The 18,267-nt window shown below is 41.3% G+C and overlaps 1 protein-coding gene across 4 annotated transcripts in view; it reads right to left on the bottom strand.

Annotated features, from left to right (window-relative positions):
- Positions 1-16,618, bottom strand: part of flna (filamin A, alpha (actin binding protein 280)) — a 44,309-nt gene extending 27,691 nt beyond the window's left edge. For all 4 annotated transcript variants that reach the window (XM_088331000.1, XM_088331002.1, XM_088331001.1 and 1 more), the window contains exons 1-2: positions 16,471-16,618; positions 8,140-8,598 (exon numbers count right to left, since the gene is read on the bottom strand). In XM_088331000.1, the coding sequence (XP_088187126.1) occupies positions 8,140-8,509 (370 nt within the window). In that variant the 5' untranslated portion in view covers positions 8,510-8,598; positions 16,471-16,618. The remainder of the gene's footprint in view (positions 1-8,139; positions 8,599-16,470) is intronic.
- Positions 16,619-18,267: the final 1,649 nt, after the last annotated feature.

Below are 18,267 nucleotides of genomic sequence, written 5' to 3'. Positions count from 1 at the left end.
ACGGCACAATGATTTGCAGCTCTGCAAAGTCTAAGAATGAATTTCTGCCTTTGCAGACCGTTTTGGGGCAAAATCCAAACCACATTTCCAAATTGGACACATCCCAGAAAAACACATGAGCATTATGATATTGAGTGCTGTGCTGTTATTGATATTATACATCCAACTCTTAAACGCCCCTCTTTAACACCCTCACAAAAAAGGCACACATTTGTTTTTGTACTTATAAGGAGAGAAAAATAAGTATGCTTACTCATGGCAAGTCACATAATAGGTATGTGCTCCAATTCGCTCAGTGGCACAAAGTAAAATATTCTATGCACGGGTGGTTAATGCTTCTTTTGGAATATCCTGCTTAATAGGACACAGAGAATCTAATACTTAATAATCTGCCTCATTCTTTGATACGTTCCTCATTTCACCAGTAAACTCGATAGGAATGTTCAGACATTCCCGTCAAGAGTACATGAGTTCAGACGGAGTCCATATACGGACAGAGTGCTACATAATACCCCTGTGCTGAGTCATACCCCCTCTGCATGTGTGCAGCAGTGAGAGATTGCTTTGCCCACCCTCCTAAAAACCATGACTCATTTACATGTATATGGCGTGCACATGCATCATCTCCCATGTCCATTCCGGTCACGATATCACCCAAACCTTAAGTTTCAGACCCTGCTTTAATAAATTACAGAAAAAAAAATCAATTCTAAGGCCCTAAAATATAACACCTGAAAACATTGCAGTGTTTATGAAGAGCAAACTGAATATTGGGAAAATCCAGACAGCCATCTTGATACAATATTGACATCCATGATGAAAGATTATTTAATGTCCATTCGGACAAAACCACTCGATCTATGTGTGCCTTGTTCCCAATGGCTGCAACATCATCCTTAACACTTGTAAATCCATACATCCACCCTTTCTGAAAACAGAGGTGAACGTGGAAAACTTGTTAAATTGGAGTCTTGTGCTTTGAAAGGAAAAAAAACCTAAAAACAAGCTTGGTTTTCCACTCCAGTCAAGCATGGACAGTAAAAAAATCTGAAATAATGCTATAGTTGAAGCCTTCAATGAAACTATTCCTGGTTATCGAGAACAAAAGTATAATTCTCTAACCCGTAGTCAAAGAAAAGCTTAGACTGGAAAAATAATTCAACCACAATAAATATTAGGGAAACAGGAAGTGGAGAGGTCAGACTATTAAAAAGTCCCATTTGTAGAGAGGCTGGCAAGAATGTAGATTTTTGGACAAAAATGTGCATGGCATTGGAAATACCAGCATTGAAGTCTTTGCATTGCATCATTAGATGGGGCCAAATAATAGATTGAATCAATGTGGCTGACTCACAGCTGCACATGTAGCCCTAAATCCAGTTACGGTTTTACTTCTTACCGATAGATTACTTCTTCATGTTGAAAAGAAACAAAGCAGAAAAGGGTAGTCTTTGGTTAGCAGAGATCTCAAACAAGCATTCATTTCTGGATGTATGGTAAACTGTAAAATTGCCAAAATGCTTAAAGTTTAACTCAACCAGTCAGGTTTCCGAACATTACCATCAACCATGGACTCCCAAATCTAAATTTCTCAGATAATGGACAAATGTGCTTCTGCTCGAAAAATAAGTGTAGTAGTGGGTCATAACCAGATTGCTATCATTTTCATTGGAGAGCAAGAAGTAACTTGGCCAACCATGAGAGACATAAATACCAGGTGAGCTTTGTTTCACACACCTTGTATATTGCACAGATATGGTAAGCTAATAGAAGTGGGAGACCGACCAGATAGAAGTATTTTGGGTTGAATAGACTTAGTCTTAGAATCCAAATGGAACCATGGATAATGGAACAGTATTTTATTTCATATTGGTAACAATTTTTGTCATTCTCTCCTTTTAGTAACATGAATGGCTTTACCGCCTCAGTTGACCCGCTTTCTGGGGTCATTCCCTTACTGATCCACTTCCCTCCCTCCCTCCCTTCCTTCCTTCCTTCCTTCCTTCCTTCAACAAGCCACAGTGGATCTACTACACTTCCTCATTTTCCTCTCTACCATTTCTACTCACGCCCACCCTGCCTGCCTTCTTCCCCGCTTCAATGCCTGTGACTGGAAAAAAGTTTCCCTTGGTTTTTTTTAGCCTTAAAAGGGCAGAAGCAACTGGATCTTGGCGGCCCTCCCATTCCACAGGCTCTGGTTACAGAGGAGGGAGGAGGGATTTGGGAAGAGAGACTGAGAGGGTGACCTAAAGAAGAAAAGTTAGAAAGTGTTGTGTGAGGATGTTTTTTCTCTAACTTCAAACATGCAAATACAGATAGTCTTTGCTTAGGATAGTCCACAACATGAGGAAAACATGGGTTTTGGTGGAGAGATTTGGGGCAAGAGGGAACTGAAAGAATAGACAGACTAAGGGTGATGAGGAGGCAGCACGTACAATGATGAACGAGGGGCTTTAATAAAAACCATATGGCTTCAAAAAGGTGGTTTTTCATGGAAGCATCTGGTAACACTGAGCAAGCGCACAAGTTTGCATTTGCTAGTCATTGAGCTCAAAAATTTCAGAACAACTCCAGCATTGCACCCTGCTTCCATCCATTACATAACCAACATTTCTTTGTGAAATACCAATGTTGCCTGCTCAGCTTGAACAAGAAGAATGAGGAGTAGGGAATCTTTTCAACTATGATGTAATGCAATAGACTAAATGCCACTGAATGGAAGGAGAGCACATTCTACATATCTCAACATTCTTGACCAGCCTTAATTCAGAAAGGAAGTTATGCCCATGATAAGGGGCTGGCAGGAAGTGATTTATCTCCAAGTACAGCAAAACTTGTAAATGCATTCCTCAGCGGTCGTATTCCTACCCATCTATGTGATCTGTGGATTGACAAAGTAATAAAAGATGAATATTTAGAAATAGTACTTGTTTTTGTATACAACTGTAATGCACATTACAGATCCAAACCCCTCATAAAAACCTAACATTGAGGCACTTACAGGATAAGTGAATTTAGTTTCTACCATAAATAGAGCACACCAGTTTCACAATCATTTTTAATCCACCCTTGTCTGATAAGAACAAGGCTTACACATTGGTGCCCGAGTCGTTTCATATGAAATTTAAACTTTGTGGTTACCACGCAGCCCCCCCCGGTGCAGAGGCCCAATTTCAGCTACCGCAGCCTCACTGTGCCGAGTTTGCATGTACTCCCCATGCCTGAGTGAGTCACCTTCGGGCACTCCGGTTTCCTCCCACATTCCAAAAACATGCATGTCAGATTAATTGGCCAGTCCAAATTGTTCCTAAGTGTGCATGAGTGAGTTGTCTTTGTGCCCTGCGACTGGCTTGCAATTAATTCAGTGCGTCCTGCCAACCGCCCAAAATCGGCTAGGATGGGCTCCAGCAGCCCCACGGTCCTACTGAGGATAAGCGGCACAGGAAATTGATGGAAATGCACCCAACCAAGAACTGAATCTGCAAAAATGGAAGGGGAAAAAAAAACGAACTTTTTTTCCCACTCTTGTGTTGTCCTCACTTTAAGGACCATCTTTGTACTTTTTTCATGCAGCTTGCATGGAATTGTGAATAATTCAATTTGTTAGCTCTTTGAATCAAACTAGGAAAAGTCCTAACATTTACAGTAATAAAACATAATTTTAGGATTTTAAACATCACAGTGGTGGGTCATTTTGACCCAAAGACAACAGAAAGGTTAAATAGGTTCAAAATGTGACAACTTTAATTGTATGGCTCTATCTCTACATTGCCAATACCGTTAACCAAACTAATAAGTACACCAGATTTATGAAATGTGGTCACTATAATATCATCATCATCATTACCATCATTCTTAGACTGTCCACTTAGGAATTATGTCAAATTATGTGAATAAGCTTTTAAGAATCAAGCATCTTAATCTACATCCCAAGCATCCATGTTATGGACTTTGTGTCCATAACAGTAAGTTTCCTAGTCTCCATTTCATTATTACAAAATAGCCGGGTTGTTGCCACATGTGCATGTGTCTCAACTCGCCTTCTCAGCCCCAGGCAGAAGTAAAGAGAACAAGCAGTTATAAAGTGAGAACTCAGTTGTGCTTAAGAGTCATCAAACATGCTTGCTCAATCACATCGATCAATGTAGCGTAACAAGGACTTTTTCATAATATAAACAAATCGGAAATACCGTTTTAATTTTTTCTGTTGACAATAAACCTGATGAAAACGCAAAGATTCCAGTTGCAAGTTTTCGAAAACCTGCTAAGACTGCATCTTGGCAAATACGGTTTAATTTATAAACTACCTTAAAACATACAGGATGATGCCGAGTGGGAATCATTAAGCTTACACAAACAAGCATGTGACGAGCCAGTTGAAAAACACACACTAGATATCTCAAGCTGGTGAGAGCTAGCAGACTGGAACTTCACCGCAATACTTGCCTCAACTCACAGTGTGCTCAAAAGGTGACTCAAACTGATTAAACATCATGTCTCAATGAGACATTCACTTGACACATTTACCAAGTTGAGCAGATGGTAACACAGCAAACAAAGGAAATCAATTTATTTGTTGATGCAAATCATAAAAAGGATTAAATGCTGGCTCAAACTTACGTGTTAGAAGGAAAATTTGGTAAGGATTTTAAGCACACACACAAAAATTGCTTTAGTTTTAAGATATATTTATGTGGGGTACTACATGAAGCCATTGCGTGGCAGCCAGGACAGCAATTCTTGGTAGGTTAAGCTCAGGGTCCAAGGGGAAGTCTTTACTTTTAAAATAAACAAATGATCTTTAATTTTAGTACATTTTACTACAAAGTTCCAATGAAGAAACCATATATAGGCAGACATTGTATGGACAATTCAAATGTATTAGGATGTAGTGAGAGTCCTGATTTACTCATATTGCACAACATGTTAAATTACGCCGCCAAATAAAAATGCCCCAAATTCCCAGGTTGCCGGGAATCTACTTGAAGTGTTACATCATTTGTGTTGAGCAACAGTTTATTGTCCCTTATTTGCCTTGTTGCAACTTTTACTAAGCAGAACAACATCAAAAGAGTGGCTCATCTTTTTGATTTTAGTGGATAAGCATTTATTAAAAAAGAACATGTTTGGTTCAGTTATTAGAGTGTTTGAAGGATTGTAATTCATCTTGAATGGGCCAATGCAACACTGGCAAGACCATGCACATGAGTTGCAACACTCTGTGCCCACTTATCTTTGTGTTCAACATGAATGAGCTATGCCGTGAATTTCTCAAAAATGCTCTTCTGGTTAGTTACAGTAAATGGTCTGATAAAGTTGAGAAAAACATCTCCTGTTGGGTAATTGGGGCAGCTAATGTAGCATTATTAATCAAGGCGATTAGGTAGTAGTAGCAGTATCAAGTCATTTTTAAAGGAAATATACTATAAAAAAATCTTATATAGAAGGCAGCACACCGACTACTTTTTATTGTCCAAACAGTTTATAAACATGTGCAGAAATGCTGCCCACCGCCGTGCTACCCCGTGAAATGGGGCAGCATGGCAGCGCAGTGGTTAGCACATGCGCGCCACAGATCAGAGGTCATGAAATCGGACCTTCCAGTGCGGAGTTTGCATGGTCTCCCCGTGGGTATCCTCCGGGCACTCCGGTTTCCTCCCATATTCCAAAAACATGCATGTCAGGTTAATTGGCAACCGGTTCAGGGTGTCCCCTGCCCACTGCCCGAAGACAGCTGGGATGGGCTCAAGCACCCCCGCAACCCTACTGAGAATAAGTTGTCCAGATAATGGAGGGATTTGCAAAAATGTATCCTATTTTTTTTTTCCTCGATTACGTTTCAGATATCTAGTATTCTGCTTTTCCAGATGCACGATACATAGGAAAAATCCGGGTGGATACAATATGTTGGTCACGAGAAAACCATAAAATTAGTTTCAGGTTTGATTAACAGTATTCAATTGTATGTAACCAACCAATATTACACAGTCGTTTGAGCATAATGACAAACTGTACACACTTGATAAATTAATTGCGGCCTTGTTGCAATTTTCTGCAGGAAAGGTGTAGCTCTTAAAAGTTTCACATTTGTGTGGATGACGATTCAGTTAGCTAAAATGCTCAGAAAGATGTGCGATAAATAAAACTAGTGGTAAAAAAATTGAAACAAGAAAAGTTGAAAAGACCTTAAGCATTATACATTCCACTAGCCGTTTGTACTCGATTGTGGTCATCCTTGCTGCAAGGTTGTGCCAATTTTCTGCAATTATACGAGGAAGCAAAAGGGCAAAGAGCTGCCCTCTCATCTTCTGATTAAGAAAGTCAGAATAAGAAGCAGCATGAGGATGAGTCAGCTGGTATCACACCCCAAAAAGACCCAGCAAAGCTTAGGGAGAGGGGAAAATGAATCTATTCTACACAGTTTCACCAAGAAATCCCACTAGGCCTGGTAGTTAGTGATGCGATAACTGGGAATATAGATCGACTTGAGCAAATATTGGTGAACAGAAGAGTGAGTGAGGGTGTCAGACTATGAACAGTATATGTTAAATTCTATTAGTCACTTGATGGGGTAGCTTTCAACTTCTTTGTAGTGAGAAAAAGCGTGGAATAGCAATGCTAGAAAGGAGTTTGAGCGGTTTGCCATTTATTTGTGATAGATTGAGGTTGTGCTGGGCCTATAAAGCACTGGGGGGAAACCTGCAACTACTTAATTAGATTGTGTTCTTTTGTTGTTAAAATCCACTTTCAGTTCAAGTATAGTCAAGTCATAAATTTGAGCAGCCAGTATTTTTCCCAACACCACATCATTCGGTTTGAGTTATGCAAGGTTTTGTGTGTCTATCTGAATCCGATGTGTTGAATTTGGAGTTTTTAAATTCGTGTCCATTTTCAATTGTTGGTCAAACTAGTTTAGCCATTCCACTTGCAAACATGGAATGGAATTGTATACTACTTAGAGGTGGTATTAGCTAAACATGAGGACTGTTTGGATTTTGAAAACATCATCGGCTAGCCAGTCAAAGAGCATTTAGGCCTACACATTGTATTGTACATGTACACAAGGATTACCCATTCCAATGAGATTCAAGATCTTTACGGACTGTCACTTTGGAAAATCTTGTAAATGTGACTTCACTTCCTGTAACTACTGGACAAAGATACATCTTCCAGGCTGAAATGTTATTGGTGATGTAGAATAACATAGCTTTACACACCCTGTATTTTTCATTGGGACAGATACAACTCCTAAGCATTTTGCATTCACTACATTTGAGAATTTGGGAGCCTTATTCTATGGATTTGAATTCCTTTTAATAGTTCCCTGACACTTCCTAGTGATGTTCAGGATTGAGAAGATATAGTTTCACTTGTATTTACATTAAAGTGTCAGAGAGTTATGGTTAGCCATTACTGATGGCACAAAACACATTCAAACTATAATTGGGAGATAATCAAGACAGCTATGATATGATTATCATGCCAGTTTGCATAATATCATGTCAGCTGAAAAGCTCTAGATCTGTATTTCTGGAAATCAGAAAGTCCACCCTTTTGGGTACATGACCATCAGTATGAGAAACGCAACATCCAGGCAAACTCAATTTGACATGCCCTGAAGTAACCAGGTAGGAGCAAAGTTATCTCAGAAATTAAAGTGGGTTCCTTGGGGATAAACAGAACCCCAGTTAAACTTCATTGTGACCCACATAGTTTTGATTTGTGATGGGCAAGGAAGTTCTCCACGGAACGAGGGGCCCTCGTCCCCATCCACCTAAATGGAGAAAGGACAAAGCAATGGCTCCCATGTAGACACACGGCATACCGCGAGCTTTACAACTCATCATGACAATGTTAACACGTTCTCCTAGCTTATTTAAACCTACTTGGTGATAGTTGAGCTGTTGTAGTAACGAAAGTCGGTCTTTTAACAGGGTATTATGTGTAATTAGGACAACGTAAATGCACCTGGTCAAAACTAATTAATGGTGCTCGTTGACATAACAAAATAATTTCTCGGGAAATTGAATTTTAGACGAAGGAATACATTCCATCAATCTTCTAAACTCCATCGTGCTCGGTAAAGTAAAATCACTTGGGTGGAGCCAAAGCTCAATCGCTACACTTTTTGTGACTCACCGATGGACACCAGCTTGATGTTCTCCTTGTCCAAGAACTCCAAGGCCACAGACACGTTCTCCAATTGCATTTGACGAAAGGTAGGCCTCTGGTTGTACTTTCGGAACATCTTCTTCTGGGATAGAACCTCCAGAAGCCCGATGAGCCTCAGCCCATCGCTGAGGTCCGTCTGCAAGTTGCCGATTCGCTTGTTGACGCATTTCAGATGCTCGTTACACCAGCGGGTGAACGTGTTCTGTTGGATTTTCTTCCACGGCGCATCCTCGGCCAAGTCCTTCTCCGTGGCGGGCATTTCTGCGTCCTTGTCCGTGGAGAGAGCGTTGGGAGCGGGCGCAGCGCTCTGGTGGAGCCGGGGGTGGGAACCACTCATTTTTATAGCGTCAGCTGTCTCTCGGTTCGCTGCCTCGTTTCTGGGTGGAGTCTCTCTTCAACTTTTCCTTGTCTGACAATCGGCCTTGTCTGTTTGACACATACAAATCAAGACGGACGGTTAGAAACTCTCATTTTTCTGTGTCTCGATATTCCCCCAAAATGTTTCGTGTTGACGCGAACAAATACGGGTTCATTGAGTTTGAAGGGACGAAAGTGCAGTAGCAAAGAAAAGGTTGCCTCAGGCGACCGTAATGAATTTAACCAATTTCTCCTCCACCCCTTTGCTTAAAGTCGGCGAGTACAGTCAAATAAACGAGCATGCCCAAGGGATAAGCCAAAGATGTCAGGCATACGTCCCGCGGGCCGGCCCAGGCCCATCAAGGGTTTTAATTTTGGCCCGAAATACCTTGCGGATGGAAGCACAAAATAAAAATGAGCTGCACTTTTAAATATGTCCGCTTGATGTCGCCAAGTCGGGTGTCACTCGCAAAACCAATGGGGCTGTATTTCGCTTTCTGTCTCCTCTCTTTTTTTCTTTCTGTCTCTCTCTTTTCTCCTTTCTCTCCCACTCTCTCTTGTTTCCCTCCCCCTATCTTTCTCTCTTTCTTTCTCTTATTTTCTCTTTCTCATGCTCCCTTTCTCTCTTTTTAAACAAACCCACTTTCTCGCTCACTTTCTCTTTGTTTCTATCTTTCTCTTTTTTTTTCCACCATCTTTTTCTCCCTCTTTTCCATTTCTCTCTTTCCCTCTCTCTCACTCGTATTTTCTTAATTTCTCTCTTTCTCCCTTTCTTTTTTCTCACAGTATCTTATTGTATTTATATAGCGCTTTTCAAGTCAAGACTTCCCAAAGCGCTTTACATTGTGCTTCACATTTCCCAATAGCGGCTGTGCAGCCATGTAAGGCCATGCTAACCTGCATATTGGGGGTATTAGGGGTTCAGTGTCTTACCCAAGGACACTTCGACATGTAACATGGAGGAGCCGGGATTCGAACTGCGATCTCTTGATCCCAAGACGAGCACTCTACCTCCTGAGCCACTGCCGCCCCCATTGTTGTGCTCTCTTTTTCCTTTTTTTGCCTCACCTTACTTCTGTCTTTCTCAGTCTCCCTTTTCTATCCCTCTTTTATCCCTCTTTCTCCATCCGTCTTTCTTTTTATATAATCTATTAGTCTGGCCCCTGCGAGATTTTTTTTCTATCATGTGTCCCCTAGTTAAAATGAGTTTGAAACCCCTGGTTAAGCGAACTAAGCGGCTGCTAAGGGGCCTCCAAGAGCGATACCATAGAAATTATGGTTGGTTGGATCCCTTAACCACCAGGGTTGTAGGGTCACCATTTCCTGTGGTGTGACTTAGGCAAGTACAGCCTTGTGGCATCCATCCCTCTCCAGGCCAACACTCTTTATGTGTGTGATCAATATAAACAACAGTTTCCCATCAGATTTCTTATCGTGATATCATAAATGACTTTTGCCTCCAGGAAACCCAGGAAACAAGAGGTTCTGAAGGTTAGATGGAGTAATGAGGGACAGTCTGAACTGGTTGCCAGCCAGTTGCAGGGCAGACAGAGACGTACAACTCACTCGCTCATTCACATCTAGGGACGATTTGGTCCAGCCAATTTACCTGACATGCATGTTTTTGAGAATTTGGGAGAAAACCCACGAAGGCACGGGGAGAACATGCAAACTCCAGGTTGCGGTAGCTGGACCTCTGCACCGTGGGGCTGCGCGCTAACCACCCAGCCACCGTGCGGCCCCATGGGTAAAACATATATTATGCATTGATTCCTGTGTGGCCAGTAGAGGAAGTGGCTCACTTTTCCAAACATTAATTTGAAGAAAAAAATCTGCCAATTTGCAAATCTGTTGTCCGTTTCCGTAGGCTTTTTCCCCGTGGATTACAATCTAAATGCAATAGATACATCTCACATCTAGTATTTCATGTGTATTCGTAATGAGTCACGACAGAGTAGAACATGGAATGAGTTGCAGTCAGCATGCAAATGATCAATTAATAGAGGCCCCCAAACTCTAATTTTGTTTAGGGCCTGTCCAGGAACGTTAACATCACAATCAAAATATACATCAACATGATTGACTCCGTGGTTTGTATTCTTCTTTGTAGCACTCATTTTTTGTTGCACTACACCAGTGATCTCCAACGTGGTGCCCCTTAAGAACATCTGAAAATAGCTCACCGGTGCTGGGTCACTGTAATTTTCTAGAACCGGTGAAAAGATTTTTTTGTCATTGACTGAGTCTATTTAACCCTACCTCCAATAATTAACCTGGTAATAACATAGTAACAACGTAGTAATAACATGCTAAGTTGTTAGTTAACAAATGCGCATCAAACTGGGTGCCCTTTGCGCTAATTAGTCACACAAATAGCTCTCAGTTTTAACAAGGTTGGAGACCCCTGCACTATACAATACAGCAACATTTAGTGGTCAAATATTACACAGTGGGGCAGCACAGCGGCTTAGTGGTTAGCGCGTCCACAGGCACAATTCTGAGGTCATGAGATCGAACCTTCCTGTGTGGAGTTTGCATGTTCTCCCCGTGCTTGTGTGGGTTTACTCCGGGCACTCCGGTTTCCTCCCACATTCCGTAAACATGCATTTCAGGTTAATTGGTCGGTCTAAATTGTCCCTAGGTGTAAATGAGCGAGAGAGTTGTCTGTCTCTGTGTGCCCTGCGACTAGCTGGCAACCAGTTCAGGGTGTCCCCTGCCCACTGCCCAGAGATGGCTGGGATGGGCTCCAGCACCCACGTGACCCTACTGACGATAAGCGATGCAGATAATGGATGGCTGATATTACAGTGTTCCTTTAACCGTTATAAAAAAACAGCAAACAAAGATAAACTTGGACAACGATATTCCAGCCACTTTGAAATTGAGATATTCCCACTCTTTCCACTCATGTGGAGCAAATGTGAAGAAACCTGAATTTAACAGGATTAATAATGGTACCAACTAGAAGTATAATGCCCAAGCACCCAGCGCTTTTGCCACAGACCGTTGGGTTATCGGTTCTGACCTTCTGTGTTGAGTTTTCATATCCTCCATGTAAGGGTTTTCCTTATGCACTTCCTCATTCCAAAAGCGAACATGTTTGGGTTATTGAACACTTCATTGTTCCTGTGTTTTAAGTGCGAGTGAGGTTGCTGTTTGTCTGTTTCCTGCGATTGATTCACCGGGTGGCATTCGCCAATACCAGATTGTCTAAAGCAGGGCTCACCAACCTTTTTAAAGCTGAAAGCTACTTATTGTAACTGATTGATAAGAAGAGCTAACAATTTGATATACATTTCTGAAATAACAATTTATGTTAAGTTATTATGTTATTTTTATGTTAATATCGGGTTGTATTAATTAGAAGTCAAGCCAACCACTAAAACATCGTGTCAGTTCGAAACCAAGTTTACTAGAAAATCGTATTTACCCATCACTGGTGTGCTATTTTCAGTACCTGTGCACGGGCTACTCAGGTGCTCCTTCGAGGCTACCTGGTGTCCACGGGCACCACGATGGAGACCCTAATTTAGCCTCCTAAAACTTAACAATTTTATTGAAATATGGTCAGACAAGCAAAGATATTAGATTGGATTTGGCTGCTCGGAGTGGTCGGCGGTTGGGAGCTAAAAATACCCAATTTGGCCACATGATGGCATTAGAGCCCCAACTGAAGCAGACCACACGAAAGCAGATGTACATCGGTTTTGTTGGTATTTATTTGGGGTGCCTTGACACGAAAGACTCTCGCAGAGGCCTGGAAGTAAAACTGTGTACATTTTCACAAAAATCGGTTCAGCTGTTTCGGAGCCTACAAGTCACATTCAAACACACACACATATCAGGATTTATAAATTAGTTCAGATAGATGAGATGAATAAAGCTCCATTAGTGATATTTAATTTTCAACAGGGACAAAGGACAAGTGACCTGCCAATCCAGGGACACACTCTTAAATCAAATATTTACAGATCTAAAAAAACAAGGTAAAATACCAAACAATTTTAACCTGAAACAAATTTAAAGTCAACAACACAGAATCCATGGAGAACTGCGTGTCGACCAATCACAAGAGGAAAAAAGTTTCAGGAAGGGAGCTGGCTGTCTGTTGCTTTAAACAGTGAATACTATTGTAAACTGGTGCTAGATTTGCAGTTGCCTATGTTTAACGTGGCTCAGCGGTGTGCAAAACTTTCTGGGGGGGGCAATAATAGTTGTGCCCGACCCCTCACCCCCCCTTGCAAGTTTATGCACACATTGCAAAGTAAGTCTTTAAAATGTTTTATTAAAGGAACAAGGGTGAAAAAGAGAGGAAGAGATGTGACTGCAGCGACTTTGACTAAATAAGGAGTACAGTGCCGGCAGACTCAGTGTGACCTGGAGTCGGTTAAGAATGTCCAGTCTTTGTCTCTGTGAGCGTGTTGGGTGTGTGATTGTGTGTGCTTGGTCAATGGAGAATTTCAGGAATGCCCCCCAAAACTCAAAAACAAGCTAATAAAAGGCCCCCAAGAGTGCCATGCCTTGTACAACCCTACCAAAGATGAGAAGTTTATTACTTCTTTACTTATTGAATATTTCTCTATGACGTTTTTTTTTATTATCAGCCAAATTATTGGACGGAAGGCCTCAACTTGGCATTCTAGATTTCAACTATATGTTTTTACATACATCACCTGTGTCATCAAAAATGACTATGGTACTGTGTTGTAAGCTTTGAAGTAATGTTTAATTTGTTTTCTGTGCAGTTAAAACAGTCAAATTGTAAGTATATTGTATTTTTAATATATTTATAACTAATGCCTAAAGATGACCGCCACCCTGTTGCTGAAAAGATCTTCCTGGTACTTTGGATAGGGCTTTGTCGCCATCTAGCGACAGATTTTTGTAGTTGTCAGGGTCTTACAAATACTTTTAGTTTACCTCTTGGTCTGGCTAGAAGGATACTGCTATCCCTTGTAAATCTTGATTATAATCTTATGATATTTTCTTGGCTTTTAAGTTTTAAACATGCTCAAAGGAATGCTTTTATCCTTTCCAGCTCCCCTTGATAGAAAGTACATGTAAAAAAAAATCGTATACAACGTTGATAATCCTTCTTCTTAAGACCAGTATTTCTGTTCTGATGGGTTACAGTTACCCACCAACTGATCCTGTGGCCTACTCATATAAAGTTTGCCAAGAAATGAGTCATGAACATCTGCTCGAGTTGCTTAGTTGGAACTGGTTAGCCCACGATGGCACTACTTTTTGGAAATCAACGCAGTCATTATATCTTTTTGTGTGAAAGAGCTTTTAAAAAAAAACAATTGGTCACTTTGACAAATTTGGCCATAGGTACAGATTTTGAAGAGAAGAAAACTAATATGTTTTGAAAGGTTAAGTAATATGATGCTATGTGTGAAGTGATTGAAAACACTTGACTGAAATGCACACCGAACATTGGTCTTAACGGTCTTCGGCTCCCCTGTGATGCATTTAGGTGCCAGCTAGCCATGTCAACAGAATGTCATCACAGCCCACCACACCCAAAGAGCCACAATGAAACATATGCCTCTAACCACAACCAGCACGTTGCAAGTGTGGAAAATAAATGCTTCATTTCCCTTTTTAATGGACTTGGAATGCTATCAAAGTGACTGGGTACATTGGTTGAACATGACACCTTCGTTACTTGACGCAATATTTCCCCTAGTAATGTATCATTATCTTTTTTGATTCCATTACAATAAACACTTCTCCTCGTAGTGTGTTTCATTAAGCAACAACTACAATCCAAAACTGCAGCAACCAATGTTGATTTACAGAAGAAAAGAGATATATTGAAACAATTACAGTAAGCAGGACCTCTCAAAAACGAACTGTACTGTGTTATATCCATCCATCCATTGTCCGCACCGCTTATCCTCAGTAGGGTCTCGGGGGTGCTGGAGCCCATTCCAGCTATCCTCAGGCAGTAGGCAGGGGACACCCTGAACTGGTTGCCAGCCAGTCGCAGGACAGACAGAGACAGACTACTCACTTGCTCTTTCACACCTAAGGACAATTTGGGCCGACCAAATAACCTGATATGCATGATGGGGAGAACATGCAAACTCCACACGGAAAGGCTGCGGTAGCTGCACTTGAACCCTGAGCCTCTGCGCCGTGGGGCTGCGCGCTAACTACCAAGCGGCCATGCCGCCCTACTGTGTTATAAACTCATCAACATCGTTGAATTATTGAGGCACTTAATATAGCATCCAAGAATTTAGCACTTACATAAGGGCTGTTGCACTTATTTTTGTCTTTAAAAAAAAAAATCCACCACTAGTTTGTAGATTATACACTTGCTCATCATAGCCACTAGGCTCTTAGGAGGTTGTGCCATCTCTTAAGCAAGGTATCAGTAGGGGACGTTTAGGCAGTAGTGAGCACTTATAGACAGTGGGTAGCGCTAGGCCTCCTACTTCTCCTCCCCTGTCTTTCTAGGTTTTTAAAATTGTTTTTCTTATAATTACTTTGAAAAATGCATTCACTAAACGTTTAACTTTACGTTTAATGCACCACAAAATGTGCAATTTTTAGATTGTTTTTTTATTAAATGCATAATGTATCATTTATAGGTAAATGCAGGGTAGTGCCTTTGAACACTTGATGCCAAAATCTCTGTGAATACCACATTGGTGTCCTTTGTCCTGTCAAAAACTAAACTTGTAGGTCTACATATAGATTACTAGAGGTAAGATTTTGGGCCCGGCCCGAATTTCGGGCTGGTTTGAGGATAAAATGTCAATCATGAAGTCGGGCTGGGCCAGGCTTCTCTCTATCGCAAATTCTTGGTTTTGTTTTAATATCCACTTGTCATGTGTTATTTGATTATTTTTCTTTGTGCACAGCATGCTCCCTACCCTGACGACTCCAGAGGGGTGATTTTTGCCGTCTCAGTCAAGCTGTTCGTCATTGGAAATGGCAAAAATCCCCCATATATGGTAGTTAGGGTAGTTTGTATGCTGTGCACTAGTGCTGAAGTGCGCACTTCGATGCCGGGCTGTTCGACAAAAATCACTTTTGAGACGTGGTCACAGTAGAGTGAATGCTGCACACCTCGGCATCGGGCTTTTTGTTGTCGGAGATGGCCAAAATCCCCTTTCCTCCCCACATATAAAATGTGCAAATTCAAGTTTTTGTCGGGCTTGGTTGCTCAAATCAAGTTAATCTGTCGGGTTCGGGCTGGTTCGAGCTTTTATACCCTCAGGCTGGTTCGGATTAGATTGTTGGTTTAAGATCAGGCGATGGTGTACTTGTAATCCTGTGCAGTCCTTTGAGACATTTTTGTGATTAAGGGCTATACAAATAAATGGGACTTGACTTGACTCTAGGTCCGATCTTATCACTACTAATAACAAAACATCTATGTCCAGCAACTGCACAGATGTTTTTTGAGTCATTGAAATAAACAAGTAGCTTTGTATTGAGTATTGAGTGTGAGGTTTATTCAGTTCAATCATGCGTGTTTAAGCTGTTCAGCTTTATTTTACATTAAATTTAAGGCTCTCACCCTTGAAAATAACTTTTGGGGTACCTTTTAATTAAATTTGGAAAACATAAAAAAATCACTTATTGTTTATCATATAACAAGAATGAAATGTAAAACCAAACAGATTTAAAAAAAAAACGCGCTTCTCCAACCAGTTTAGAAATATCCCTGGAATACCTTATTTGGTAAAATGTCGCAAATGAAGACAGTTTTACAAGAAGACCGGAGGTGGAATGCCTTAGTGTACTTGGTCCAAAATCCACGGTGCGCTCACCTGCACGCGTGCGCGGATTGGGTATTAAAAACAATTCCAAAAGGTACCTATGTTTCCAAATGTGATTGCGTCACAAAATCGCACCGACCAACCAATTATAAAAAAAACGGTATGAAATGTTATTTAGAAATATTTTCAAAAAGTGACTTACGTATTCTTTTGCGTGCTGAGCCTGAATCCGCGGTTCTGCGTGGGTCCGCCCCACGCGAGTTTCAGCTGGAGGGAATGGACTTTTAAAGTTTTGAGGCTCGTGTTGGTGTAAAAGAGAGGGTGGGAGGAAAAGCAGTCCCTCCGCTTTTTTTCGGTCAGACTTTCTTGTGAGGACTAGTGCTTTAATTGGTGGACGAGTGGAAGCATCAGAGGTGCTGTAGGGGGTGTTTCTGACTGCCCATGCGCGCCTCTTCTTTCTGCAGTGACGTCACGGCCGCGCCTAAAGGATTTCAAAGGTGTGATGTCATTGCCTCGTGCAGCGCATGCACCTCTAATGTGCGGACTGTATAAATAATGTGAGACCCCCAACCCCAGTTGAACGTTCAAAAGGCTAAAATGTTCTGTATCCAATTTACCGCAGTGGGAGGACATAAGCAGAGGAAGAGCGAAGACAGAACAGTGGGAAGACGCAAAGGGGGGGTTAGTGAAGAAGACAAAAACAGCATTTACTCTCTGGAAACGCCATGAAATCTTCTACTTATAAACTCGAAACCCCTGTACGGTGTGTATTGGTTTGCATGCACTGTTGTTTTAATTACAGCCAGATGTTTGCTGTTGGGCTTGAGAGCCATGCTGGCGGTCAGTGACATCACCCATGAGGAGTTCATTGAAGTTACATTAACAAATCTCACAGACAAACATATTTTGGGAGGACTCATGTGTTTTTTTTCCCCTGTTGAATAGCATCACGGAATCATCACAGGATGCACGCGCATTGTTGACCTAAAAATGTGGTAGTATAGCAGCACGAGTTTGAATAGAGCGAGAGAAGAATTGTATGTTGAATAGCGTTTTTAGAGTCGCAATTTATTAAAACAACACAAACAGCTGTTGTGTGTTAAGGTGCACAAATTGCCAATTTCAATGAACACATTTGTCTTTGCAATTCCGCGAGGAAACAGGCCATTTTAAAAGCATTGTTGGCTGCAAGCCAATTAAATAACTGAATGGACCGAGGACGTCATAAGAATGTCCGCATTTGTGGTACCATTTCATATGTGGTAAGTTATCGTGGGGAGCGGGTTTAGATTTACTTGAATGCTCAATGTGTAAGTAGGATGAGTGTCAAGGAACTATGTTTGCTACCAATGCCTACTAGAGTTTGCTACCACTGGTGCTAGCTAGATCTTTTATATTAATAATAATTTTAACTATAATAATATCCTTATGGGCAGCATGCCGGCGCAGTGGTTAGCGCGTGTGCGGCACAGTTCTAAGGTCTTGGGAACATCCTGTGTGGGTTCAAATCCAGCTTCCGGACTTCCTGTGCGGAGTTTGTATGTTCTCCCCGTGCTTGCGTGTGTTTCCTCCGGGCACTCCGGTTTCCTCCCACATTCCAAAGACATGCATTTCAGGTGGATTGGCCGGTCCAAATTGTCCCTAGGTGTGAATGAGCGAGCGAGTTGTCTGTCCCTGTGTGCCCTGCGATTGGCTGGCAACCAGTTCAGGGTGTCCCCGATGATTGCTGGGATGGGCTCCAGCACCCCCGCGACCCTACTGAGGATAAGCCGTGCGGCTAATGAGATGAGATGAGATAATATCCTTATAAACATTACTTTTAATGTATATTTTATATAAAAAGATTACTGTTCAAAAGTATGTGGTCACCCAGACAATATTTTGTTTCCTTTAATAGTCCTACTTTTTTAATTAATCAAATCAGTAAATAAAGTGAAAGTATAGTCAAGACATTGATAAGGTTAGAAATAATGATTTTTATTTGAGAAATACATTTTTA

This window comes from Urocampus carinirostris, chromosome 3 (assembly GCF_059441175.1).
Source record: "Urocampus carinirostris isolate Australia breed hairy pipefish chromosome 3, RoL_Ucar_1.0, whole genome shotgun sequence".
Lineage (NCBI taxonomy): Eukaryota > Metazoa > Chordata > Actinopteri > Syngnathiformes > Syngnathidae > Urocampus > Urocampus carinirostris.
The sequence above is the reverse complement of the archived record's forward strand: the minus strand, read 5'-3'. Positions and strand labels throughout refer to the sequence as shown.